At 35.0% G+C, this 27,729-nt stretch overlaps 1 protein-coding gene across 2 annotated transcripts in view; it reads left to right on the top strand.

Annotated features, from left to right (window-relative positions):
- DENND4C (DENN domain containing 4C) overlaps positions 1 to 27,729 on the top strand; it is an 81,112-nt gene that overhangs the window by 9,549 nt on the left and 43,834 nt on the right. For both annotated transcript variants that reach the window (XM_016205487.2, XM_016205488.2), the window contains exons 5-16: positions 1,756 to 1,994; positions 3,487 to 3,553; positions 4,853 to 4,911; positions 5,754 to 5,898; positions 8,840 to 9,015; positions 14,794 to 14,894; positions 15,370 to 15,588; positions 18,480 to 18,625; positions 19,772 to 19,807; positions 19,896 to 20,026; positions 22,098 to 22,230; positions 24,490 to 24,696. In XM_016205487.2, coding sequence (XP_016060973.2) covers positions 1,756 to 1,994; positions 3,487 to 3,553; positions 4,853 to 4,911; positions 5,754 to 5,898; positions 8,840 to 9,015; positions 14,794 to 14,894; positions 15,370 to 15,588; positions 18,480 to 18,625; positions 19,772 to 19,807; positions 19,896 to 20,026; positions 22,098 to 22,230; positions 24,490 to 24,696 — 1,659 coding nt within the window. The remainder of the gene's footprint in view (positions 1 to 1,755; positions 1,995 to 3,486; positions 3,554 to 4,852; positions 4,912 to 5,753; positions 5,899 to 8,839; positions 9,016 to 14,793; positions 14,895 to 15,369; positions 15,589 to 18,479; positions 18,626 to 19,771; positions 19,808 to 19,895; positions 20,027 to 22,097; positions 22,231 to 24,489; positions 24,697 to 27,729) is intronic.

The raw sequence follows: 27,729 nt of genomic DNA, 5'->3' as shown, positions 1-27,729 counted from the left end.
ACCTCTGAGATCACTTTGAAATAATTTATCTGGGAGTGTTGTATCTGTAAAGACAAGGGTTAATGTGATATATATTACTAAATAGTTATAAGATTTGTATAAGTACTACTATCTGGTTTGAGAACTTTTTTATCACCCTAAACAGAAGCTCCCTTTACCCCACCCCGAGTCCCTGGTAACCTCTATTCTACTTTTTGTCTCTATGAATTTGCCTATTCTAGGTAGCTCATATAAATAGAATAATATATTATTTGTCCGTTTGTGTCGGTCTCATTTCATTTATCATAATGTTTTCCATGTTGCTGTATCTATCAGAATTTTATTTATTTTTAAGGATGAATAACATTCCATCATACTGTATTTTGTTTATCCATTCATCTGTTGATGGACATTTGGGTTGTTCCCTTTGGGTATTGTGAATATTGCTGTTATGAACATCGGTGTATACATGTCTTTTTGAGTCCCTGTTTTGAATTCTTTTGGGTATACAGGTTTCCCCTACTCCAAATCTTTTGCAAGACAAAATGGTGTAAAGTGAAGAAACAGTTATAATTAATTTATATGGAAAAAATTTTGAGCATTCCCAAATCTCCAAAATAACCTACCAAACCATACCAAATATCACATAAAACCTAAAATAACACTAACGTATAGTAAAAGCAGGAATCATATGATAAATACACACCAGGTTTTGTACACCCATCAGTCTACTCAAGCACTTGACTTGCCATTTTATCCATTACTGGATTCCAACTAAAGGAGACCACTTTGTTACTAACAGAACCAATAGTAATTTTGGCAGCTTTCAAGATTCTTTCTGCCAGGCCAGGCATGGCTCAGTGGTTGAGCATTGACCTAGGATCCAGGAGATCGTGGTTCAATTCCTGGTCAGGGCACATACCTGGGTTGTGGGCTTGATCCCGTGTGGGGCCTGTGGGAGGCAGCCGATCAGCGACTCTCATCATTGATGTTTCTCTCTCCCTCTCCCTTCCTCTCTCTGAAATCAGTAAATATATATTTAAAAAAAAAATTCTCTCTTCGTGTAAATAGTACAAACAGTGGACTAGGCGAGCTCAACACATGTAGGGTGTCTTCAGTATTCAGTAGTTCATGATCAAAACGCTTAATTACGTCACTTTATGTTAAGCATAACACCCTTATGATCTCTCTCAGGCTTTTCTGATATCTTAGGACACATATTGCTAACAGAAGCACAAAATGAATTGAGATAGAGCATAGATGTTCACCGACATGGTTTTTAAAGTACGGGGTCTTGATGTGGAGATGCTGAGTGTGGTTCCCTGGAAAGGAGCTTGGTGATACCACTCTCGCTGCTGGGATGCATACTGCCTCTATAATGCTGGCTGCCAAACAAATGCTGAATGCTATTTTCCCTTTCGTCTTTTTTTGTAAAAGTGAAAATACCTTTTGCATTTATTTCTGTTAGGGTAAACAGGTGCTAATGTAGGCCTTTTGTAAAAGCGAAGTGGCATAATGTGAACTTTCAAAAACAGGGAATACTTGTATACCCAGGAGTGGACTTCCTGTGTCACCGGTAATTATTTAACGTTTGGAGCTGTCAGACTGTTTTCCATGGCAGCCACACCATTTTATATGCCCATCAGCAATGTTGAGATTTTTCTTTTCACTTATCTGTCATGAATTCTAAGCAGATATTTCTGTGTAATAAGAGAAAAAGAGAAATTACTAAGAAAACACCCTCAAATCTTATAATGGAATTCTTTTGCTCTGTAGGTGTATGGAGCTGCCATCCAGTTTTATGAGCCTTATGCTTGGGAACTTCTAACAGAGAAACAGCTTATGCAGCTGGGCCTGCTGACGCCTGTGGAGAGAAAAAGGGTCTCCAAATCCATCAATTCAAACAAATGCATTTGTTTACTCTCACACTGGCCTTTTTTTGAAGCTTTTAGAAAATTTCTCATGTTTATCTACAAACTCTCTGTGTCTGGACCACATCCTCTCCCCATTGAAAAGTATGTATAATGATTGAGGAGGTGCCTGCTGGGAGACTGTGTGCATGCGCGCGTGCGTGGATGTGTATTTATTTCGTTCTTTACCTGACTTGAAGCAGCCAAGTCGGAAGGAGAGTCACAGTTGCCCTGCTTTTTACTTGCTTTCTTTTCACTGGAACCGTTGGCTGTGAATCTGAAGCTGAGGCGAGGTGGATGCGGGTGACCAAATAACCTTTTGAGAACTCAGCTGAGGAAGGAACTTGTGTGTGTTGTGTTGTGTGTGCTTCCTATTCATTCTATAATAACCAAGAGAAAAATAGCAGTTGATACATATATTCACACCTAACCATACAAGTGGCCATTCCAGAATCTAACTACAAAACATCTCTAAACTTCTCTAGAAATTTATTGATGTTAAAAGTGAGGTTTTGGTTTTAACATTGACAGAATTCTACATGTTTTCCCTTTGATTTATAATTCCCTTTGTCTTGGAAATTTTCTGTAAGCAAGAAAAATATATGTGGAGTCTCTGTCTTTTCAAAATCACATCTTTTCTGACTTCTAGTGGCACATTGACTTTTGTGTGTTATAGGAAATAATCTATGTATCCTACTAATAAACCAAGAGATGTCAAGAGCTTGATGGAAATGTGTAGCAGATAGAGTACCAGCAAAACATACTAGTTTAGTGGATAAGTTGGGGGCAATTATTTGTAGGTTTTAAAATAATGCTGTTCAAAATCACATTTAAAAAATAGTAAGGTACTGTACATAAACTTATCACAACTTGGTATAGAAATATGGTTTCAACTTTCTGACTGTACTGGAATGCCAATCTAATGGTTCATAATTCTAGATTTAACTTTCAGCTGTCAGATTAACTTAAAATTGTATGAATTAAAATGTGAGTGACAAGCTAGCAACTTTTTGAAAAACTTAAGTTTCTAAAAGTATTTGAAAATAAAATCAGTGTATTGATCAATATTTTTTCTCAGTTGAAGTAATACTTTGCATTTTAGTGGCCTCTAAGATCTCAAAACTTTGGAGAAAGTTACGAAGCATTATTTATAGGTGGAAAAACAGAGAGGGTAAGTGGTTTGCCCAAAGTTATAGTAAAAGAATTATATTAAATTTATATTTAATTAATAGATAATTATTAGGATTAAATTCTATATTCATTTTAATTTATTATATCAGAGTTAGTTGGTCCCCATATTGGCACTGATAACCAAGGCAATAAAAATTTGCTGCTTTCATGAAAATCATATTCATGTTGCTCTTATTTCCTGGCAATAATAGGGTATAATATGGACTTTAAATCAGGAAATAACATGCATTTCAGAAGTTTAGTAGAATGACTACATTTACTTACATTAACTAAATTTATTTAGGATAAGCTTTAGGTAAAAGTGGCTTTGTCATATTTGGGATGATATAGAATGATATTTAAGATTTTTAAAAATCTATAAAGCATTTTAGAAAAGTAATTATCTTTATTTCCAAATTTTTTCTAGGCACATTTCACATTTCATGCAAAACATCCCTTTTCCTTCTCCACAAAGACCAAGAATCCTTGTACAGGTAATTTAAAAAGCATATATTTGAGAGGAGTCTTGCATATGTTCATTATAGTCATTGCAGAGTGGGGGTTCTGTGGTTCTTTATGCATTCATAAAGTCCTTGAATTTCCTGTATTTTATGTCTTTACTGAACTTCCTTTGTAGTGGTTTTTTTGAATTTTGGGTGTACAGAATTGGAATAAGTATAATTCTTGGTTCATGACACTATCAACATTGGCCCATGTATAGATTTTATGTAGCTGATTTTCATAACTTAAAACCCAGAATTATGTTATGAGCATGCTTTTAATATAGGGGTGACTAATATTAAATATGAAATGAGTTATGGTTGGAGGGTGAAAGTGAAATAGTCTGTAATAGTGCTTCTCAAACTACTTGTGTTAAAGGACTAGTTTCTTTTTATTTCCAATCAGTGGCAGACCTACGTAAGTATACAAATTGTGACATATGGAACTTACTGTGTGAGATCTGTGTAGAAGTGAACAGATCTATACCCCGTCCAAAGCCATGAGTTCACTGATCACGCTGGATGAGCGGGCAGTGACAAATTGCCATAAAAGTTTCTTAATGGCTTGCTCTCCATTTATATACTGTCTCTTCCTGGAACCATAACAGTTGTAGATTGGCACTTTGAGTAGCACTTATCAATAGAGGAAAATAATTTTAAATTTTTTTCTAAGATGTTGTCAGCATTATATGTGTTATGGTAGCATTAAGTCAAATATTAATCTTGAATGTACTTCAGTTCAGCAAGTATTAGTATGTATTAAGTAACTTACAACTGGTTACCAGCATGTAGAGTAAATAAATTTGAGGCATTTATTTATTTATTTATTTATTAAAAATAATATCTTTATGGATTTCAGAGACAGGAAGGGAGAGGGAGAGAAAAATAGAAACATCAGTGATGAGAGAGTCATTGATTGGCTGCAGCCCACAACTGGGGCATGTGCCCTGACTGGGAATTGAACCCCGATCGCCTGGATCCTAGGTCGACGCTCAACCTCTGAGCCATGCCTGGCTGGGCAAATTTGAGGCTTTTAAAAAGCAGTTATTTCATAATTTTTAAATGACTACATTTTAACCAAATAACTGAATCAAAATTCAGTTGAGTTAATAATAGTTCAGTTAAAAACTAATACAGTACTTCTGAGTAAATGCAGTTGTTGTTTTATATCTTAGTACATGTTTCCAAAACTGTTGTGTTAGTCTGCATAGAAAAACATTTTTTATTTTATCCTTGATCTAAATGTTTAGGTTTCAAAATTAGCTTGGTTAATTTATCTTCTTTTTTTTTAAGCTATCAGTCCATGATGCGCTAATATTATCACAGCCAGTTTCCACACCTTTACCACTAAGGTAAATAATGCCATCTAAAATGTCATATTTATTCATTTGGAGCAGAATGCTTTAAAACATTGCAGCGTTTAGGTTAAAAAAGTGCTATTTTTCAAACTATGTAAGGATAGCGTTAATGTTTCTAACTTTGATATCTGGATGCATGGTGGGCCCTTTTTAAGAATAGCATACTTAAGAGAGTTGCAAGATTAGATGTAAGGAATATCTTCCTTTTCTTCTCATCTCCCCTCCCCATATTCAGTTTATAACTGAACATTCAAGGGGAACTGATTTAAACCTAAAATGTCTTAAGCCTCTTAGCATCTGCATCACTAGTCCAGGCCAGCAGGATCTCTCTCCTGGACTACTTAAGTACCTCTTAATTGATACTCTTTGGCTCTTTTCTTCCTTTAGTTCTTTATTCATACTGCAGCCAGTGTGTTCTTTTGAGAATGCAAACATAATGGTTTCACTTTTATTTCGGCACAATCTCTTGCTATTTTCACCCCTTGTCTTACTATGCTTTAGTCACAATAGGTTTATTTCAGTTTCTTGAATCTGACAATCCTTTGTATATGTTCTTCTCTCCCAACTCCCAAGCCCCTGCCTCCATTCTTTTGAGCTCTACCCATAAGGTTCATCTTCAGGAGTATCTTTCCTGATGAACACACCTTTGTTACCAAGGGATGAGTTTGAATCATCCTGTTAGACCGTGTCATTAGATTTGCTATTTTTTAGTGATAACTAAACCAGAACTTGAAATCAACACTAGATTCTCGCTCTGTTAATGTCTAGGAAATAAGCAAAGCTTAACATGTTTTAGCAAAACAGTTCATAATCATCTCTTTTTTCTCTTTTTCTAGTGGAGCCAACTTTAGCACCTTGTTAATGAATCTGGGTCCTGAGAATTGTGCAACACTGCTGCTCTTTGTTTTACTTGAGAGTAAGATTCTGCTACATTCTCTGAGGCCAGCTGTGTTGACTGGAGTAGCTGAAGCTGTTGTAGCTGTAAGTATAGAATTTTTCCTTTTAGCACAGAATTACTGACAGAATTTTTACTCTAAAGGTAAATTTCCTTCAATGAAAGCAATTTTGGAATTACCAGTATAAATTTAACATAAAAACAGGGTGGCAAAGAGAAACTTTCTCTATTTGAGAGAAACTTTCAAATTCTAATTTTTCATATTTTAGAGTCAGTCAGAGAATCTATATGGTTACATAATAATAAAACTTGTGAATGAATGTATTAAATGAGAGGCTCTGGCCAATTTCAGTTGCCCTAATATTAATGGAAATAAATTACACAGTTACTCTCTCCCAATTTTAACTTTTAATCTTTGTAAGGCCAATAACATATAGGAAATTCTAAGTGATTTTGAAGTAGGATAATGTACAAATGTTCAGTAGCATGGAGTAAGCACCGAATTAATACTTGTTAGATCAACAAGTGGGATATGTCTCCGAGGTCTTAATCTGGTCTGAGAAATGCTGCAAGGACTGAAAACCGTGATAACATGTGAGATGGTTTATGGGAAGCAAGGAACTTTGTTATATACATACTAATTTTTCAAGCCTCCACAGTTGCATGTGAAAGAAGGCATTATAACATGAAAATATTTGTTAATGAACTGACCAGTTTTAGAAAGTTCCCACTCATATATTCCTTCCTATAAAAACATTAGCGTTCATCCCTGCCCTTTTGTCAGAATCTTTGGGGCCCAGTCGCTTGATTGATTTCAGCAATATAGTTCAAGAACAGGTGGAAAAGTTGCAACATGAAGTTGGGAATTTTATGAAAAACGCAAGATTGCCTGGAATTTATGTCAGTGGTGTTGGAGAGCTCCCGGTATTGCATGCAGTACCTGGTAAATGAGCACTTGGCAATTAAGCAGTTTGAAGAAGAGGAAATTGAAAAGAATGGTGAGAGGACAAATTCTTCAAAAGGAGAATGATTTGAACACCAAAGAATGTAAAAGAATTAATGGAGCCTGTAGCAGAATTAATGAAACAAATGAGTATTTTTGTAACAATGACCCTATTTATGGTTACACTAAGTCCAAGGTGAAGACAAGGGTGTCATATTTTGCTGTCAGATAGTTTTGTACCAAAATTTCTTCTGTAGTTGCAGGTGTAATGTTGAACAGAAGATAGTTTGCACTGAAGGAAATTTGAAATCCTTGCAAGTTTCCTGTGCTAGTGGCTCTGTGCCTCTGTTATCTGACCTCATTTTCTACCTCCCTCCCCCTTGATCACTCTTCTCCAGCCACACTGGATTCCTTGCTTCTCCTGAAGCAGAGTCGGCAGGCCCTGTACCTTAAAGCCTTTGCTCTAGCTGTTCCTTCTCTTTTAAGCACTCTTCCAGAATCTCCTTGGCTCAACCTCTCCTTCACCACCTTTAGGTTTTTGTTCAGTTGTCACTTTCTTAAGGAGACCTACCGTGTTTGGCCTATTTAATAATACAACTTACTTTCCTTATCTTCTGAGCTCTAATCCTCTTCACTTGGGTCTACTTTTTCATTTTCCTATAGCACTTAGCAGTTCCTGACATGGCCTATATTTCATTTATGATGTCTTCTGTTTATTTACTGGCTCTTCCTGCTAGACAAGGTGTTGGCAAGCTATGACCCATGAGTCAAATCCTGCCTGCCACCTGTTTTTGTAAAGTTTCACTGGAACATACGCCATTTATTTATGTATTACCCATGACTGCTTTCGTGCATGAAGACAGAGTTAAGTATTTGTGACTAACAATATGGCTCACAAGTCCTACAACATTTCCTGTCTTTTATAGAAGAAGTTTGCTGACCCTTATGCTAGACCATATACCTCATGAGGGCAGGGATTTTGTTTTATTCATTGTTGTGCTCCATGATCTAGAACAGTGCTTGGGGCATATTAAGTGCTCAGATATTTGATGAGTAAAAATAAATGAAGATAAAATCCCATTCTGAAGAACCATGTGGAATAACTGGCAGAGGTAGTAAATGCTATAGGCATTTCTTTGGGGTAGGGGATGATGGATAAGATAAGAATTGAACTAGACCTTGAAAGACAGCAAGAATTTCTATAGTAGAAGAAAAATTTTATCATCAGTGATTAAAAATTTAATATTAGCTGATTATCAAAATTTTCATCTGGAGGCTTAGTTAAAAATATCTTTAAAAACACACACAAGAATATGTGATACAATTAAGGTAGAGCTTCGTAAAGGAAACCTGGTAAAGATTCTTAAGGTATGTTTTATTTTTTATTTATTGTTGACACTATTACACATGTCCCCCCTCCTCCCCCCTTTACCCACCTTACCCAGGCCCTACCCCACCTCCCCCTCTGGCCATCACCACACAGTTGTCTGTGCCCGTGGTCTATGTATATATGTTCTTCAGCTAATCTTTTCATCCTCATTTTTAAGATGTCAAGCTTCACTGGAGTTGGGTCATTTTATGTTTACATGAGTGATTAGGAATTTTTTTAATTGAAATTTTTAATCAACTATTACCATTCTCAAGGGAATCATTTTAATATTTTTGATTCCTTGGTGCTCTTAGTTGGATTTTAGTCAGGGGTTATTTTGAGACTTAATAGATGGATGAAATGCATGAGATTTAAATACCATGAGTTTGTTTGATAATTTTTTAGACAATTTTCTACTTTCACTTTTTCCATGGAACCGAATGTGAGTTTTGTATAGACATTAGAAGAATTAACAGGCAAAGAGCTGTTAGCATTTTTATTGTGCTTGTGATCATTGTCATGCTTAAAGGTTTTAATTACATTGGCTCATAGTGTTGCTTAATAATGTTTTGTAGTCAGTTTTTGGAATGAATGTTTAAGGTAAAAGAAACTAGACTTAACTGCTTTTTAATGGTCCCTTTTAGTAATATTACTTAATTACACAATTTTATTGCAAATTTCAAATTTGGCTAATTTTTAAAAACTTTTTCCCCAGATGATCTTTCCATTTCAGTGGCAATGCCCATATATTCCCCTCTGTCCTCTCTCACTGGCGGCAGTGCTTAGTGCACCTTTACCATTTATAGTTGGAGTTGACTCAAGGTATTTTGATCTTCATGACCCACCACAAGATGTTGTTTGCATTGACTTGGATACAAACATGTTATATGTGTAAGTTGATTCTTTTTATATTACCTGCCATTTATATTTTTCCTCGTATGTAGTTACAGCTCATTGAAAGCGTCTAGAAATATACTATTTTTAAAAGTTGTTAATTAGTCTTCATCAGTGAATCTCAACCAGAGCAAAGTATCAGAATCCTGGAAAGTTGTGTGGTTTGGAAAAGAACATCATCTACATTATACTAGTTTATATTTGGATACTAATGTTAATGGGAGGAATAGATATTTATGTTTATTAAAAGAGAATATGGATTTTTCAGAAAAGGTTAAACACTGCTTTCAGAACTCAAGAATTGATATATTTTCTAGGTTTCAAAATCCATGTGTAAGCTTTTAAAAAATGGGTTTACTTGTTTGAGTTTAGTCACAATGTAGGGTATACTATGTCATTTCATTTGTTGTCAAGATTTAAATTTTATAAGGATGTATTTTATTGCAAAGAAATTGATATTAAAAATCCGTCATAGTTTGCCCTGGCTGGGTGACCCAGTTGATTGGAGCATTGTCCCATAAACCAAAAGGTTGTGGGTTTGATTCTTAGGACACATACATAGGTTGCGGGTTCCATCCCGGGTTGGGGCATGTATGGGAAGCAACCAGTCGATGTTTCTGTCTCCCCGCCCCAAAATCAATAAAAACCCCCCATATTCTCGGATGAAGATTTTAAAAAATTAGTCATAGTTTGTGTTTACTGAAGGTAACAAGTACGTACAACAGTGGTATAACTAGGGATCCAGAGAGTAGTGTACCACATTAATAAAGGAGACAACTCTGATGAATGCTTATAAGCAAACCACTCCATATTCCCTCAACCCCCAAATGTAAGAGGATTGTAAGTGTTGAAAATTTTCTCCTGTTGGTGCCAACTTCCAGGTCTTGGAGTACTTACTCTACACTGTTTGAGATTAGCAGAAAGTGAAGAGTAAGAACTTTGGGTGAGACTTCAATGGTCACAGCAATAGAATTGGTTGGGAAAATATTCCAAAGTGAACCAAAGGAATAACTTAAGGAAGGAAGAGAGCATTTGCTATAACTTTAAAAATAATTTTGAAATGGATCCTCTATTGTATTTTGAAATTATAATTGTAGTAGCTCTTTACTAGGTATATGTAGATTTACTTGGAGCCTAGAAATAATAAACCACTTGTATGTACTAAATATATATATTTTTAAACATTTTTTTATTGATGTCAGAGGAAGGAAGAGGGAGAAAGAGATAAAAACATCAATGATGAGAGAGTCATTGATCGGGCATACCCTACTAGGGATGGAGCCCGAAACCCCGGGCATGCACCCTGACCAGGAATTGAACAGTGATCTCCTGGTTCATAGGTCGACAGTCAGCCACTGAGCCACATTGGCTGGGCTAAGTATTTCTTACAGCAACATTTTGTTGATTTTTAGCTGCTGCGCCTGGAAAACAATTATTTCAGGGTTGTATACATTGTGGTGCTTTTGGAAATGATTATTTATGAAGTTGTAATTCAGATGTTTACCTTATTTTATTTACTATTCTGAATAAAATATTATGGAGATTTTTAATTTGGCCAGTTTTAAATAACTTCTATAAAATTTTTATTGATTAAAACATTGTTTTTAGCTCGGCCGGGCATGGCTCAGCGATTGAGCATTGACTTAGGATCCAGGCAATCGGGGTTCGATTCCTGGTCAGGGCACATGCCCGGGGTGCGGGCTTGATCCCCCCAGTCAGGGGCGTGCAGGAGGCAGCCGATCGATGACTCTCTCATCATTGATGTTTCTATCTCTCTCTCCCTCTCCTTTTCTCTCTCTGAAATCAATAAAGATGTATTTTAAAAAAACAAAACAAACAAAAAAACCCCATGATTTTTAAAAATAGCTTTGAGCCCTAGCTGGTTTGGCTCAGTGGTTAGAGCGTCGGCCCACAGACTGAAGGGTCTCAGGTTAGATACCTTGGTTGCAGGTTTGATCCCTAGCCCAGGTTGGGGCATGTGCAGGAGGCAACTAGTCAATGTCTCTCTCTCACATCAGTGTTTTTTTTTCTCTCTCTCTCTTCCTTCCACTTTCTGAAAAAGTAAAGGAAAAAATATCCTTTGGTGAGGATTAAAAATAAAAAAACAAAAAAAACTTTGAATTCTTTACTCAGTTGTGCTTCAAGAATTATGAAGTATTCTAGATACCCAAGAATTATAGAGGATAATGTAAATAACTCCCATGTATCTACTATGCAGATTAAAAAATAGAATATTACCAATAAATATGAAACCCCTGGGTAGTCCTCTGGGACATATCTTGCATCATCTTGGATTTGGTGTTTATTATACTTAGCATTCTTTATGAGGTTTATCCATGCTGATACATGTAGCTGTACTTCAATTTCAGTGTTTATCTGTGTTGATGGATGTTTAGTTTATACCTAGATTTTTGCAATTATGAACAAGGCTGCTCTGATCATTATTGTGCACATTTCTCTTGAGTTCATGGGAAAGAATTCCTCTGAAGCATGTGCCTTGAAGAGCCAATGTTTGTTGGTAGGCTTTGCTGATGTCATAGCACTCTTCCAAGTTTACTCCTTTTCAGCAGCGATGAGAGTTCTGTTTGTTTCATATTTTTGCCCCAATACTTGTTATGGTCAGAATTTAAAATTTCTGCCCATTTGATGGTAATGGGATCTCACTGTGGCTTTAATGCACATTTCCCTAATTAGTTGCAAATAGGGCATTTAAATTTCTTATTGCCCTTTGGTTGTCCTCTCCTGTTAATTGGATTTTCCTCCTTTTTGGTAAATTTTCCCGTTTGGTTGTTTGTCTTTTTCTTTTGATTTGTGTAAATTTGTTATATAATCCGGAGTTAATTCTTGGTTTGTTTGTTATATGTGTTGTAAGTAGCTTCCCCCATACTGACTTTTCATTCTATTGTGTCTTTTGATGAACAGGTTATTTTAATAGATCAAATTTATCAGTTTCTTTTATGGATTGCTATTTTTGGTTCTTGTACAGGAAATCCTCTGCTTGAGGTCATGAAATACTATCTTGGATATTCTTAAAGTGGTAAGGGTCTGCCTTTCTCATGTAGGTCTTTAATTCAGCTAAACTTGATATTAGTGTATGATGTGAGGTAGTGATACCATGTTATTTATTTTTTTCATGTGGATAAATAGTGGTCACATAGCACTGTTTGTTGAATAGTGAGTTCTTCTCTTCCCCACTGGTCTTCAGCGTCAACACTATTACATATCAGTTTCCACATTAGCGTGGATATCTATTCATGCTTATTAATTCTGTTCCTTTGTTTTGTTTTAGTCTCTTGCCAATATAACACTATCTTAATGACTTTAAAATTAAGTTGTATACAGACATGGATGAACCTTGAAAACATCATACTAAAAGACCTTATATGATCCCATTTATATGAACTATCCAGGGCAAATCTATGGGCATAGAAAATAGGTTGGTTGAGATGGGAGGATGGGGGAATTGGAGGTTAATGACTAAGGGAATACAGAGTTTCTTTTTGAGGTGATGCAAATATTCTAAAATTGATGTGGTGGTTACACAACTCTGAATATATGAAAACCCATCAAATTGTACATTTCAGGTAGGTGAATTGTATGATATGTGAATTACATCTTAATAACATTGCTTAAAAAAGTTGTGATGTGATACCAGCAAGTCCCTTTACCCTGTCCTTTAAAATTGTTTTGATATATTTGCTCCTTTCTTTTCTATATAAATTTTAATATCAGCTTAAGTTCCATACAAAATTATGTTGTGATTTTGGTTAGAATCCTGTTGAATTTATAGATTAATTTGGGAACAAATGGCGTATTTTTGACATAGTCTCTCTACCCATGAATGTGGTATTTTACTTCATAAATCTTTTTAAATGCAGTTTTCTTGATAAAGACCATGCACATCTTTTGTTAGACTTGTTATTCTAAGTACCTTATAGTTTTTATTGCTACAATAAATGTTATTTTTCATTACATGTTTTACTTGTCAGTTGCTGGGGTATAGAAGTGTTACTGATTTTTATGTAGTGGTCTGCTACCCAGCAACTTAGTTGAATCCTCCCTCTCCCTCACTCCCTCCCTATATTTTTTTATTGATTTCAGAGAGAGGAAGGGAGAGGAAGAGATAGTAACGTCAATGATGAGAGTCATTGATTGGCTGCCTCCTGCATGCCCCCTGCTGGGGATTGAGCCCAAAACCTGGGCATGTGCCCTGACCGGGAGTCGAACCCTGATCTCCTGCATCGTAGGTAGATGCTCAACCACTGAGCCATGCCAGGCGGGCTGGTTGACTTCTTTTAATTTGTCTGTAGATTCTCTTCAATTTTCTGGCTATAAGCAATCAGATTAATTACAATTTTAAAAATATATATATATCTTTATTGATTTCAGAGAGAGGAAAGGAGAGGGATAGAGAGAGAGAAACATCAATGATGAGAGTCATTGATCGGCTGCCTCTTGCACGCCCCCCACTGGGGATTGAGCCCGCAACCCGGGCATGTGCCCTGACTGGGAATTGAACCCCGATTGCCTGGATCCTGGGTCGACGCTCAACCCCTGAGCCATGCCCGGCCGGGCCAATTCTTATTTTTAAATTTCTTGTCTTAATTCCCTGGCTAAGACCCTAGTGTAATGTTGAATGGAAGTAGTCATAGCTAGTATCTTGTCTTGTTCCTAATTTCAAAGGGAATGCTTTGATTAGTTCATCATTAAGTATGATTATTGCTTTAAAGCAAGAATTAACATTCAGCCCAAGACCTGTATTTATAAATAAAGTTCTATTGGAACATAGCCACGCTCATTTGTTTACGGTCCAAGGCTGCTTTCATGCTATAGTGGCACATTTGAGTAGTATGACATAGGTGCTATGTTCCTCAAAGCAAGAAATATTTACTATCTGACCCAAAAGTTTCCCAGCTCAGTTCTAAGGTTTTGATTACTTAATAATAAATTAAGGAACTTTCCCTTTACTTCTAGATTAAGAATTTTTAAAGAAATCATAAATAGGTGTTGAATTTTATAATACTTTTGTACAACTATTGAGATGAGCAATAAGTTTTTGTCCTTTAATCTCTGTATAGTATGTTACAATATAGAATCATGTAGTTGTAAACAATCTTTACATTCCTGAAATAAACATCTTGTTTTTGTTTTTTTATATACTAGTGGATTAACTTTTCTAAGAATTTAAGATGCTTGCATTGATGATCATAAATATTAGTCTGATGTATAGGTGCAGCCCATGGTTGGTACATAATGCTTTCATCTTTGTAAAGTTTTAAATGTTTCTTATTTTATTAAAATATTTTATTTGACTCATGCATTATTTAAAAGTGTTATTTTGAACTTCCAAAGTTTTTTTTTCTTAAATGCTAACTCAGTTGAATTACGGTGAGAACATGCTCTGTATGTCACTGATGCCCTGATATTTGTTGAGATTTGCTTCTAACAGGTAATTTGAAATCTCAAGTCAATTAAGTGTGACACTTAAAATATTGTAATTCTAAAATACTTTGAAGCAACACTTTAGTGTTGTATTCATAACTCCAGTATTGAAAACCTATGTTGGGTTAGTATGAGACGACCAAATATCATTCAAGATAATGGAAATGGAAAGAGAGGTTCCTTGAAAACCACTTATTCAGATTGTCTACAATCAGTTGTTGTAACATCAGTAAAAATACCCTTTCCATATTTATTTTTAGTTTGACATAAGAATTTTGTTTAAGTAAAAACAGATTATGAGAGATTTTATTAGTTATGTTTTTATTTAAATAGATCTGATGAAAAGAAGAACATGAACTGGAAGCAGCTTCCCAAAAAGCCATGCAAAAATCTGCTTAGCACCTTGAAGAAATTGTATCCCCAGTTAGCTTCAGGTAAATGTGAGGAAAAAGGAATATTTTTATGAAAATTCTTCTTAAATGTAAACACAGTTTTGTTCTGCTTAAAAGGAGGTTCACTCACTCTCTGACTTCCCAGTGAGCCAGAGCAGCCTGGCCTAGGCTCTCATGTTACTTCTTCTGTGCACCTTCCTGTTTCACTGTCCCAAGTATATTTTTGCTGCAGCCAATAAATTCTTGCTTGCTTTTCTTAGAAAAAGGAATTTCATTACAAAACTAAATTCCAATAACAAGAAATTAATATTATGGTTCATGATTTTTTAAGCATGTTGTCTGTGCTCTGTCTGCTTGAGCATCTCTGTTAACCCCTGCCAATGGTCCCATTACATTAATGGAGAAAGGAATTGCAGGAAATCACAGGCTTTATTTTGACAGTTTCCTTAATTGTTCAATAATTATATATGTAACGTTATATATTAATGTCAATTTCTCTTCTTATTTTATTTGTCAGTTCACCGAAAGACTCAAGAAGGTTTGGCAATTGAGATGACTCCAATTGAAGCAGACTTCTCCTGGCAAAAAAAGATGACTCAACTAGAGATGGAAATTCAAGAGGCATTTTTGCGCTTTATGGCATCCATTTTAAAAGGATATAGAACATACCTCAAACCAATCACAGAGGCTCCTTCAAAGAAAGCCACAGCTGTTGATTCATTGTTTGACCGACAGGGTGAGTGGCATTGAAAATACAATTACTTTTTATAGAAATGAAAAATACTTGGTATTTGGTATTGCTACCAAGAAATATTCACTATCTAAATTTCTAGAAATTTATATTAAAATTTAATGAACTTCTGTGTATTTGTGATTTGGCTCTGTGAATAGAATTTCTTTTATTTTTTATACCCCATTTTTTTCCCTGAGAAATCTGAAGCTGGAAGACTTTAATTATGAAAAGTCAAAGATATTGCTTGTATTTACAATACTATGTAGTCAGTTATCTTAGTAGAATGTGATTTGCTTTAGGTGTTTCTTCAATTTTGCGTAATTTTTGGATTTATAGAGTCTTGGCTTTACAATGTTTTCTAACAATTAGTTACTGGAATAAAGCTACCAGTTTTTAAATTTTTTCAAAAAATATAGCCTTTTTCCAGGGGAAAACACTATACTCATCTTTTTTAGTATTTGTTATTTTAGGGAGTTACAAAGCTTTTTGCTATTATTCAGCTACTCTTGTAACAGATATGTAGTAGCAACCTTACATATTCATTAATATTTATATAAAAATTATATTACATTTCTGGACTTTTACCTAGCAGTTACTTTAAAAATAATCAGTATTTTCCTAGTAATCCTTTTGTCTTTTATCACTTCTGCTTCAGAATAATTTATCTCTCAAATATTTATCCATTACTTACCGAGTCCAACTAGTTATTATGTAGGGATATAAAGAAGTATTAAATCCAGCTCTATGGGATACTAAATAGAAAATAATAGAAAATGTTTTTTTTTAAAAATAGAGCAAATACTCAAGAAGAAAGATTGTACACAATTCAGTGAGCAGTTCTAAAAATTCAGAAAAAAAGAAACATTCTTTCAGATTTGGAAGATTTTTTTAAAGAAGAGCATGACTTTGAAGAACTGAGATAAATGGAGATGAGCAGGAAAGGCTTTCTAAAAACAATAGGCATTAAAAATTAAATCTGAGTTTGAATTTCTTCTTTGCTATTTGAAGCTTTTCTGGAGTTCTGTCTTCTCATTAATAAAATGGGGATGATACCTAGTGCATGCATGGTTGCGAAGGTTAAATGTGGAGCACCTAGTAAAAGCACTTTGCAATATTCAGCACTTAGGATAATAGCTATTTTTTTAAAATATATCTTTATTGATTTCAGAGAGAGGAAAGGAGAGGGAGAGAGAGAGATAGAAACATGAATGATGAGAGAGTCATTGATCAGCTGCCTCCTGCACGACCCCAACTGGGGATCGAGCCCGCAACCCGGGCATCTGCCCTGACTGGGAATCGAACCCCGATCACCTGGATCCTAGGTCAACGCTCAACCGCTGAGCCACGCCCGGCAGGGTGATAATAGCTATTATTATTGTAATAATGACATGGAAGAATCCTCAATAACAAAAGCACAAGACAGGTGTTTTTAGTTTGCCAGATCTGCCATAACAAAGTACCATAGATCGGGTTGCTTAAACAACAGGAATTTCTTTTCTCACAATTGTAGAAGCTAGCTAGAAGGTCAAGATCATTGTGTTGGCAGGATTGATTTCCTCTGAGGCCTCTCTGCTTGGCTTGTAGATGGTTGTCTTCTCTCTGTTTCTTCTCATGGTCTCCTTCCTCTGTGTCCAGATTGCCTCTTCTTGTAAGGACACCAGTCATATTTGATTGGAGTCCACTTTAAGTCCTCATTTTGACTTAATGATTTTGTTAAAGACCTTATCTGCAAATTCAGTTACTTTCTGAACTAAAAGGGGTTAAAACTTGAACAGAAGAATTTTGGCGGGGACACTACGATTCAGCTCATGATAGCATGTTTGGGAAAAAAGAGTTAATGGTCCAATTTGACCAAAGTGAAAAGTTTTATAGGTGTTGTGGAAGATAAGGCTGAAAATAAGATCAGAGCTCTGATTATGTGGGTAGTGTTAAGGGTAGTCCTAAATGCCAGACTAAGAATATGGAGTTTTTCTCATCAGCAATAGTGAGTCATGAATTCATCTTCCCTTTCTCTCTCTGTAGGAGAGTGGCATTGCTAACGGAATTTAGAAATGTAGATATTTAGTTAGTGTATGAGGCCTAAGGATTTTGTTGTTAACAGGATGGCATTTGGTCTAATGAGGGATACAGACATTAGACAAAATAACATACTGTTTACATTTTGCTGAGTGTGTTGTGAAGGAAAGTATTGGTTACAGTGAGTGCTAGGTCAGGGAAAGGTTCCCTGAAGAAGTAACAATTAAGCTTGGGCCTAAAAAATGAATAAAAAATTAACTATCAGTTTTGGGATAAATTTTTCTTAGGGAATACTTTCATAAACATATCAAATCGTATAGCCATCTCCCAACTGAAGCAGTAGTAGCAATCAACATTCTGCTATTTTTGGTTCATCTATTTTCAGTGGTTTCACTCTATCTTTCTCTTTCCAAATTCCAAATAGGATATCGTTTCACCTATAAGTTATGTTAGTTAGAATTTTCTGGACTTACCTGAGTTTTTGGCTGATTGTATACCCATGGTGTTGTTTCACATTTCTTCTGTCATCCAATAGAAATATAACGTGAGCCACATACATAATTTAAAAATTTGTAGTCGCCAGAGGAAGGACATTGACATTTCTTGCTTGAGAATATGCAGAATATCAGAAATTTCTACTTGAGAGCTGTAGGGCTAGAGGTTTCTTATTAGATATTCAAATTTCAGTGAAAAGGTTAATGGTATAAGTTAAGAATTTTTGTGGTTGAATCAGGCAGAAGGACCTATGGTTACTAGAAGCTCCTATAAAAATATATATATGAAGAGACTATAACATAAATATGTGCAAGTTTAAAATAATGTTTAATATAACATCCAGTTCCACTTTAAAATTTGAATTATAATTTTGTTTTCTTCAGGATTTTTAAAAAGTCGAGATCGTGCCTATACAAAATTCTACACCCTTTTATCCAAAACACAGATTTTTATTCGTTTCATTGAAGAATGTAGTTTTGTAAGTGATAAAGATACTGGATTGGCATTTTTTGATGACTGCATAGAAAAGGTAAAAGTTTGCCCTATATAGCAGTGTTAAGGAAAAACTTGAACAGTTTGACTACCTGTATTTATAATCATCATCATTATTAGGCCAAATGATCTGAAAAAGACAACATAGGGGTGTGTGTATGCCTGTCTCTCTGTGGATGTGTGCTTGCACTCACACGTGCGTACAAGTGTCTGATCCTAGGCCTAATAAAAGTCATTTTCCTTGTGGTGTCTAGTTTCTACCATACGTAGCTAATTTTTCTCTTTGAATCTTACTTTGTTTTTGTAACTATTAAGTACTAAGAAAATTTCACTGACCATCTCAAACCTTATAATTTTAATTTATATGAATAAGATAAGATTTAGTAGTTCATTTAAAAAGTTTATCTTTATGGCTAATGGAATCCTGTGTTCTTTTGTTTTAATGTCTTTTCCAGATACTTTTGCTAATATATTTCTTTTGTCCTAATGGAGGTTATTTGGAAATATGTTAAATTTTAAAGCTTTATTCACTCATCTTAAGGAAATTTAAGTTGATTCTTGACAATTGATTAATGACTTACTTAGATTTTTTTCATTTTTAATAGAATTCTTATTTTTACTGTGTGGCTCTTGGGTTGATTATGCAAACTATATATTATATAAAGTTTGAGATTATAGCTAATAAATGTAGAATATTAGGACATTGTATTTTTTATGAACTCCTAATGATTCATATGCCTTAGAAAACTTTATTAATTTTCTCCCATTGTGTCAGTGCGATATAAAACTTCAGGAATACAATTAAAATTATTTAACATTTTAGTTTAATTATAAAATTGATAGTCCAGGATCATCCAGTTAGATAATATTTGTCACTAATGCTGGAGTTTAGATAAAAATGAATTTTTATTCGAGAAGCCAGATTCCTTTTGTGATTGGACATCTTTGGCTTGTGAAGAACTTATGAAAAAACTAATCAAAATAAATTATTTTCTATTTTCATAGCCATAAGAGAAGTATTACAGTTTAGCCTGATATAGTATAGGGTTCCAAAAATATATTGTGAAGTGTTTTGTATTTTCCCAGTATTAAAAAAGGATAGTTTTTTAAATAAGAATTTAAGATAATCTCTATTAAATTCACAGTAGATATTTTCACTAAGAATTCTTTTGTTCTTTTCTAGTTGTTTCCTGATAAAGGCACAGAGAAAACAGATAAGGTATTTTTGTCTTAAACTTAAGTTTTGAAATTTCAGAACTAGGTCTTGCTTATATACAAATTAATTGGAAAAAAATAATTATTTTCAGGTTGATTTTGATTCAACAGATGATACCAAATTGATAGAGCTAGATGATTCACAAAAAAGTGAGCACACTGTGTTCGTAATGCCACCAGAGCCACCTCCTGATGATGGAAAGGACCTGTCACCAAAGTACAGGTAGCAGGAATTCTTTTAAAGAGCTCTTTGGGCACAGCTTTAATGATTTATTTTTATTGTTTCCAGCTATTAGTAGATACATATATTAATCATTTGTGAAGGTCATTTTCAAAATTTATTCAGTGAACTAATGGAGATGAATATTTTCTAATCTCACTGGGGTAATGTAAATTAAGACACGGGCCCCCTTGTTGGAAGATAAGCCAGATGTTGATCACTGTTCACCTAAACATTTAACTCTATTTTAATCTTTAAAAAATGTATTTACTTTTGTGAGGTTCCCCCTCCGTTTGGAGGGTTTTGTTGTCAACGTAAAGACTACGAAATTCTTATGCATTTGTAAGATGTCAAACTTAGAAGTAGAGGGTCAGGAATCATTCTTTATTAAAATAAATGTAAAGACTAGGATTTGGATGGGAATCTTTTGAGAAATTAAAATGCATTTGATGTTATAATTGTGATAATACACAATTTAGTAAACTTAGAAAATCAAACAAGAAAGAAAACTAGCACATCATTTTAGCAACTCTTTCTTGTCTTTTTGTGCATAAATTTGCACTTACTATACTTAAAACAAATGTGAGTTCATCCTGTACATGTTCTTTGTAACCTGTGCTTGCCTTTAATGGTCTGAACATATTTCCATGGCAAAAAATATTTTTGTGCCATATTATTTTGAATGACCACATTGCATGTATTTATAGTGATTTGTTTCAGTAGTCTTCTGTGGATTTGTTTGTAGTTCTTTGCTATCTATATCTTTGTGTATATACACTTATTTTTTTAGGCCATATTTTTTCTTTTTTTAAAAATATATCTTTATTGATTTCAGAGAGAGGAAAGGAGAGGGAGAGAGAGAGAGAAACATCAATGATGAGTCGTTGATCGGCTGCCTCCTGCACGCCCCCAACTGGGGATCGAGCCTGCAACCTGGGCATGTGCCCTGACCAGGAATCGAACCCCGATCACCTAGATTCTAGGTGGACGCTCAACCAGTGAGCCATGCCTGGCCGGGCTAGGCTATATTCTTAAAAGAATATCTAGAGCAAAGAAAATATAAAATAAGTGTCTTCAGAAAAATACGGAAATATGGAATTAAATATATAATCTCAGAAGGGACTGCATAAGGGTGAAGAATATATACCATAGGGATTGAGTGGCTTAATTAAGTACCATTTTGATTGCATATTAACTAGAATTTTTAAAATTTTGGCTTAATCACTATACATTGTACTCTAGGTATTGACAAATAAGATAAATTAAATTGGGGAAAGCAATACCTCCTAGTAGAAAATTGGCTAAAGGAACTAAGTAGGCAATTTCTGAGAAGAAACCCCAATAGTCAATAATAGGAAAATATATTAAGCTTTTCTAGCACTCGAAAGAAATGCAAACCAAAATGATGAGTAGAAGCATTTTTAATCTATCATATTGAGGGTAGACTATGTTACTAGTTAGAGTGCATGTAAATATAGCCTTTCTGGAAATAATTTGGTAGGCATTATAATAATTTTGATTCTCTTGATAAATATTACCATAGCAAACCTGTTATTGGACATTATCCTAAGAAATTAAGCAAAAGTATTCACAAAGATATTTAAATGCAAAAATTTAGAAATAATCTAAAAATGTCCAACAGTAAAGTATTGGTTAAATTATTGTATATCCCTAAAATAAAAATATTAAGAATTTTTTTCTTTTAGATACCAGTAAAACAAAATTACAAGTTATACTAAATTTTATTTTTAAATATAAATTATCATTGAACACATGGGTTCTACTGCAAGGGTTAATTCCTCTGTCAAGTAAGGTATCAGGGTTTTCTGTTTTCCAGGGATTGGGTGAAAATAACAGATAGGGTAGAGAGGAACCAAAGTTTCTGTGTAGGTGGCCTATGTATTTTATAACTACATAATCTTACATTTTTGAAGGAATTTTTTTCTGTATAAGGATTTGGGAGAATAATGTTGGCTACTATTTGAGTTTCAGAAATATTCACCTAAAATTCTGGAATAATATGAAGAGTTAATGTATTTTAAATCAACAATTCTACTTTTGCTTTTTATTTTAGTTACAAATACTTCCCAAGACTGGACCTTAAACTTTTTGACAGACCACAGGAATTGAAACTTTGTTTTAGTAGACACCCTACTGGGACTAGCATTACAAACAGTCCAGCTCTCATGGCTAAGAGAAGTAAACAGGTCAGATATTCTTTATCTAATACATGTTAATTAAAAATGTAAAATATGTATATGTGATATGCAGCTCATAGTTTAGAATTATCACCCACAGCAGCAATTTGAAGACCCACTGTGGTTGATAATGAACTAAACTAGATTTCTTGCAACCCTACTTATGATATTGAGGCTGAAGTTTTTGAATGCTTATGTTTATGCTTTACGAGAATCTTTGGGAACCAAATATACTTTTAAAATAAGTTTATTGAGATATAATTCACATACAATACAATTCACCCATTTAAAGTATACTCAGTGGCTTTTAGTATATTCAGTGTTGTGCAACCACTGCCACAATCAATTTTAGAACATTTTTGTCACCCCTAAAAGAAATCTCTCACCCCTTAGCTGTTAACTTCCAGTGCCCCCTGCCCCCCACAGCTCTAGGCACCCCCTAATGTATTTTCTGTGTCTATAGTTGTGTCTGTGCTGGGCATTTCATATAAATGGAATTGTATAACATGTAGCCTTTTGTGACTGGCTTCTTTCACTTATAATAATGTTTTTAAGGTTCATGCATGTTGCAATGTGTATCAGTGCTTCATTTTTATTGCAGAATAATATTCCATTGTGTGGATATATACCATATTTTGTTTATCCATTCATGGACATGTGAGTGGTTCCTACTTTTTGGGTATTATGCATAGTACTGCTGTGAACATTTATATACAAGTGTTTGTGTATATGTATGTTTTTATTTCTCTTGGGTATATGCCTAGAAGTAGAATTGCTGTGTCATATGGCAACTCCATTTAACCTTTTGAGGAACTGTTAGACTGGTTTCCAAAGTGGCTACACCATTTTACATTTCCCTCCAGCAGTGTATGAGAGTTCCAATTTCACTACATCCTTGTTAGTTCTTGTTATTATCTGTCCTTTTGATTATAGCATCCTGGTGAGTGTGAAGTGGTAGGTATTTCATGATTTTGATTTGCATTTCCCTCATGGTTAATGTAAATGTACTTTATACTGAATACTACATTCTAAAGGGAGTGCAAGTGAGTTAAGTTAGAACAACCTAGACATCTTGTTTTAATATCGTATCTGATTTAGGTGTAAAGAGTTAAGCTATAGTCAGGTGTTAGTTAAAATTAAACATCTTTTATACATATACTGACATTTTGGGGGTCTACAAGACATGGAAAATTTCAGAGTGAAATTCTTAGTTCAGGTTTTACCAATTCATGTACAGTTCCCCAAATCCGAGAGGTAACCTGAGGTGTACCTTAATTTCATATAGTACAGCTTTCTCTCAGTGTTGTCTGAAGGGAAAACATATTTTTTTACCCATACCAATGTACTGAAGGCAAGTTTCTAAAATGGGAAAATTTTGTTACAAAGTCTTTAAATCTCATTTTCACAATCTTTTTTTTTCCATGCTAGCTGGAAAAGAAAAAACTATATTTTCAAATATATCTTCAAGTCTTATAGAAATAGAGATCATAAGAAAAATTGATACACCAGGATATTTTTATTTAGAACACATCCCAGTAGAGGGATCTTCAGTGCAGGGCGCACAGTAGCACTTTGAGGTGTCCGGAAGCCTCTAGCTTCTCGAGTATGTATAGTTTGATAAAGCTCGGCAGGTGATTTTGATGCCTGTTCTTTTTTCCACTGATATCAGAATAAAAATCAAAAGTGAAAAACATGACTTTCGAACTATTAGGTAGGAAAGTCTATGATCTTTCTCAGACTGTGTTGCCTTCAAAGGAGTAGGGCTTTTATGTAATCAGTCAGTGAAGGAGTTATCACAGACTGTCCTGAGAGAGGGTAAAGTGGAAGTCTCGGCAGGAAATAGCCTAGGGCATCTTTTTAGCGGGGAGAAGAGTGAAAAGACTCACTTTTCAAGAATGACGTTGAAGAATTTGTAAGCTCTAAATGGTTAAATCCTTTCCATCCATCAAACATATGAGTGCCTTCTCTGTGAGGGGCACCTAATTGATCATTATATTATAAAAATGTGAATGATCTCTGCTTTTAAGGAATTTTTAGGCTATTAGGAATTTGTACTTGCCAACAGATAGTTACAGCACAAAATAAAGTGCTTCTCTGTAGGTGACTTTTGAAAGAACCATGTGGCACTAAGTGGGAAGCCACTCACAAAAGTAAAACTGAAATGCTTGATTTTAGAGTCAAATTTTACATTCTTTTTTCCCCTTTTCACTTTCCTCATCCTAATGAATTTTAGTAAATACCATAATGTTTTATTTATTCTCTTTCTAGGAGATAAAAACAGCTCATAAGTTGGCGAAGAGATGTTATACAAATCCACCACAATGGGCCAAGTGTCTCTTCAGTCATTGTTATAGTTTATGGTTTATTTGTCTCCCAGCCTATGTTAGAGTTTCTCATCCTAAGGTCAGAGCACTTCAGCATGCATATGAAATACTTATTAAGATGAGGAAAACAGATGTGGATCCACTAGATGAGGCAAGTATAACAAATTGAGAATGTTACTAAGATAAATTTTATTTTTGTATTTTTAAAGAAAATTTATGTCTCAGTTGCTTTAAAGTGTCCTCACATACTTTCATTATAAGCAGGAAAGGTAAAACATTTACTCTTTTTCAAAGAGCTAGTACTTATTGTTGATTTTTAATGATTTTTAATTTTTTATTTATTTTAAATATATCTTTATTGATTTCAGAGAGAGGAAAGGAGAGGGAGAGAGAGAGAGAGATAGAAACATCAATGATGAGAGAGTCATTGATCGAGCCCACAACCTGGGCATGTGCCCTGACCGGGAATCGAACCCCGATCGCCTGGATCCCAGGTCAACGCTCAACCGCTGAGCCACGCCCGGCTGGGCTGATTTTTAAATATATTTATTTAAAAAATTACTGCTTTGAAATGAAGCTGAGACTTCTTACTGAGACCAGATTGTTTGCTCTTGATAAATAGAAAATAATATTGATTTCATTTTATTCTTGGTATAACTTTGTTAGGAAGCAAATAGGGAATAGGCTAAGTGGCTTTCCACTTAGGACCTATGTCCTAGGGTGAGTTATAAAACCAATCTGTTTCAGATTATGCATCTGAAATGTAGATCTGAGTTTCTCTACTTTAAAAAAATTTTTATTTATTGATTTTAGAGAGAGGAAGGGGGGGGGAGAGAATCATCAATTTGTTGTTCCACTTATTTATGCATTCGTTGATTGATTCTTGTATGTGCCCTGATTGGGGATCGAACCCAAAACCTTGATGTATCAGGATGACACTAACTGACTGAGCTACCTGGCCAGGGCACTACTGACATTTTGGCCCAAATAATTATTTATTGTGCAGGCCTCTCTGGGCCTGTCTTGCACATTGTTGGATGTTTAGCAGCATCCTTGACCTCTACCCACTAGATGTCAATAGCAACCCCCACCTGCCATGGCAATAAAAAATGGCTCCAGCCCAGCCGGCGTGGCTCAGCGGTTGAGCTTCGACCTAGTATCCAGGTGATCAGGGTTCTATTCCCCATCAGGGCATGTGCCCGGGTTGCGGGCTGCAGCCGATCAATGACTCTCATCATTGATGTTTCTATCTCTCTCTCTTCCTCTCCTTTCCTCTCCCTGAAGTCAATAAAGATATATTTAAAAAACAAAAAAAAACAAAAATGGCTCCAGACATTGCTAAATGCCCCCTGCAGGACAAAATTGTCCCATTGGTGAAGATAATAACAGTACCTTCCTCATTAGTTTAACTTGAGGGTTAAATCAGTTAATGTACATAATGTGCCTAGAATAGTACCTGGCTCATAGTAAGCACTGAGTGAATGATGTGTTAAATGTTTTACATACAATGTCTCTCTTTTTTTAAAAACATTTTTTTTTATTGATTTCAGAGAGAGGAAGGGAGAGGAGGAGAAAGAAACATCAATGATGAGAGAGTCATTGATAGGCTGCCTCCTGCACACACACACCCCCCCCCCCCCCCGCCCCGACTGGCGGTCGAGCCTGCAACCCAGGCATGTGCCCTGACCAGGAATCGAACCTTGGTCTCCTGGATCCTAGGTCAGTGCTCAACTGCTGAGCCACACCTGGCCAGGCTATAATGTCTCTCTTAAGCCTTAGAACCATCCTAAGAGAGGGTAATGTGGTTGAAGAAACTGAGTCACTTATTTAGTCTTTCTCTTTGCTATTTTTCTCTTTAAAACTATTTTTAGTGTTAAAATAATTATAAGTGATATATAGAACCAGATGAGAATTTAAAATGAAATAAAAATTCAGAGTAGTGGATGTCTGGGGGGAAGGAGAGAGCACAGGGATAGAAGAGAAATGGGATTAAAGAGAGCACATTATAGCTTCAGCAATAACTAATTTTTTGTTTAAAATTTACAAAATCTGAAAGTAGTACAGCATTTACAATATTAAGATTTCATAATGCTGTGGGCACACTGAAACTCATTTTTCTCTAAGTATTATCTGTATGTTTTTTAAAAGCTTTTAAAATAAAAAAATATAAAACAAGTACTAATATCCATTCTCATATTTGATTACGCTTTCTCTCATCTAATGTTTATAAAACTGGAAATTAAAAGTGCTTAATCATAGCCCTAGCTGCGTAGCTCAGTTGGTTAGTGTCATCCCGGTATGCCAAGGTTTCAGGTTCAATCCCTGGTCAGGGCACATACAAGAAGCAACCAATGAATGCATAAATAAATGGAACAGTAAGCTAATGTTTCTCTCTGTCTTTCTCCCTCTCCCCCTTCCTCTTCCCTTTAAAATCAATTAAAAAATTTTTTTAAAAAAGTTCTTGATCAGAATCAGTGCTTTGTACTTCATACATTTTAGTATTTTAAGAAATTATTCTGATAATTTTTATATCTAAGATGCATTTCAAGATGTTTTAACTTTGTTGAAAAGTATAGAACATTTTTAAAATGTTTTAAAGTATGCTGTATGAGAGCAAATTTTGATCGTGTTACTATACTCTAAATTGAAAGGACAGCACTTGATTATTTCTTTGGTAAGTTTTAAGTTCATGAGACATATCACAAATTGCCTGAAAAGTACTTTCCTCCAGAGGTATTAAAGTTCTGTGGTAGTCTCTGGTACAAATAATTACATTCTCTTGTTTTCTTACATGCAGCAAGTAGAACTAGTAAGCTAAGAAATTTTTTCTATTTCTACAGTAAACACCATGATAGGAGGTTTAAAATTTCAAGGTTAATTTCTTCTATTTCTGCTTCTAACAAGTTATATCAAGAGATTTGTAGTGTGCTGACATAATTGCATCTTTACTACTGGAAGAAATGTTTATTTAATATTTAAGAATGCAAATTTGCTCCCACGGCCGGGTGTGGCTCAGCAGTTGAGCATGGACCTGGGATCCAGGACATTGAGGTTCGATTCCAGGTCAGGGCACATGCCTGCGTTTTGAGCTCGATCCCCAGGAAGGGGATGTGCAGAAGGCAGTCGATCAGTGACGACTCTCTCATCATTGATGCTTCTATCCCTCTCTCTCCCTTCCTCTCTC

The sequence above is a fragment of the Miniopterus natalensis genome, chromosome 12 (assembly GCF_054644295.1).
Source record: "Miniopterus natalensis isolate mMinNat1 chromosome 12, mMinNat1.hap1, whole genome shotgun sequence".
Taxonomy (NCBI): Eukaryota; Metazoa; Chordata; class Mammalia; order Chiroptera; family Miniopteridae; genus Miniopterus; species Miniopterus natalensis.
Note: the sequence above shows the minus strand (reverse complement) of the source record. Positions and strands in the feature narration are given on the sequence as shown.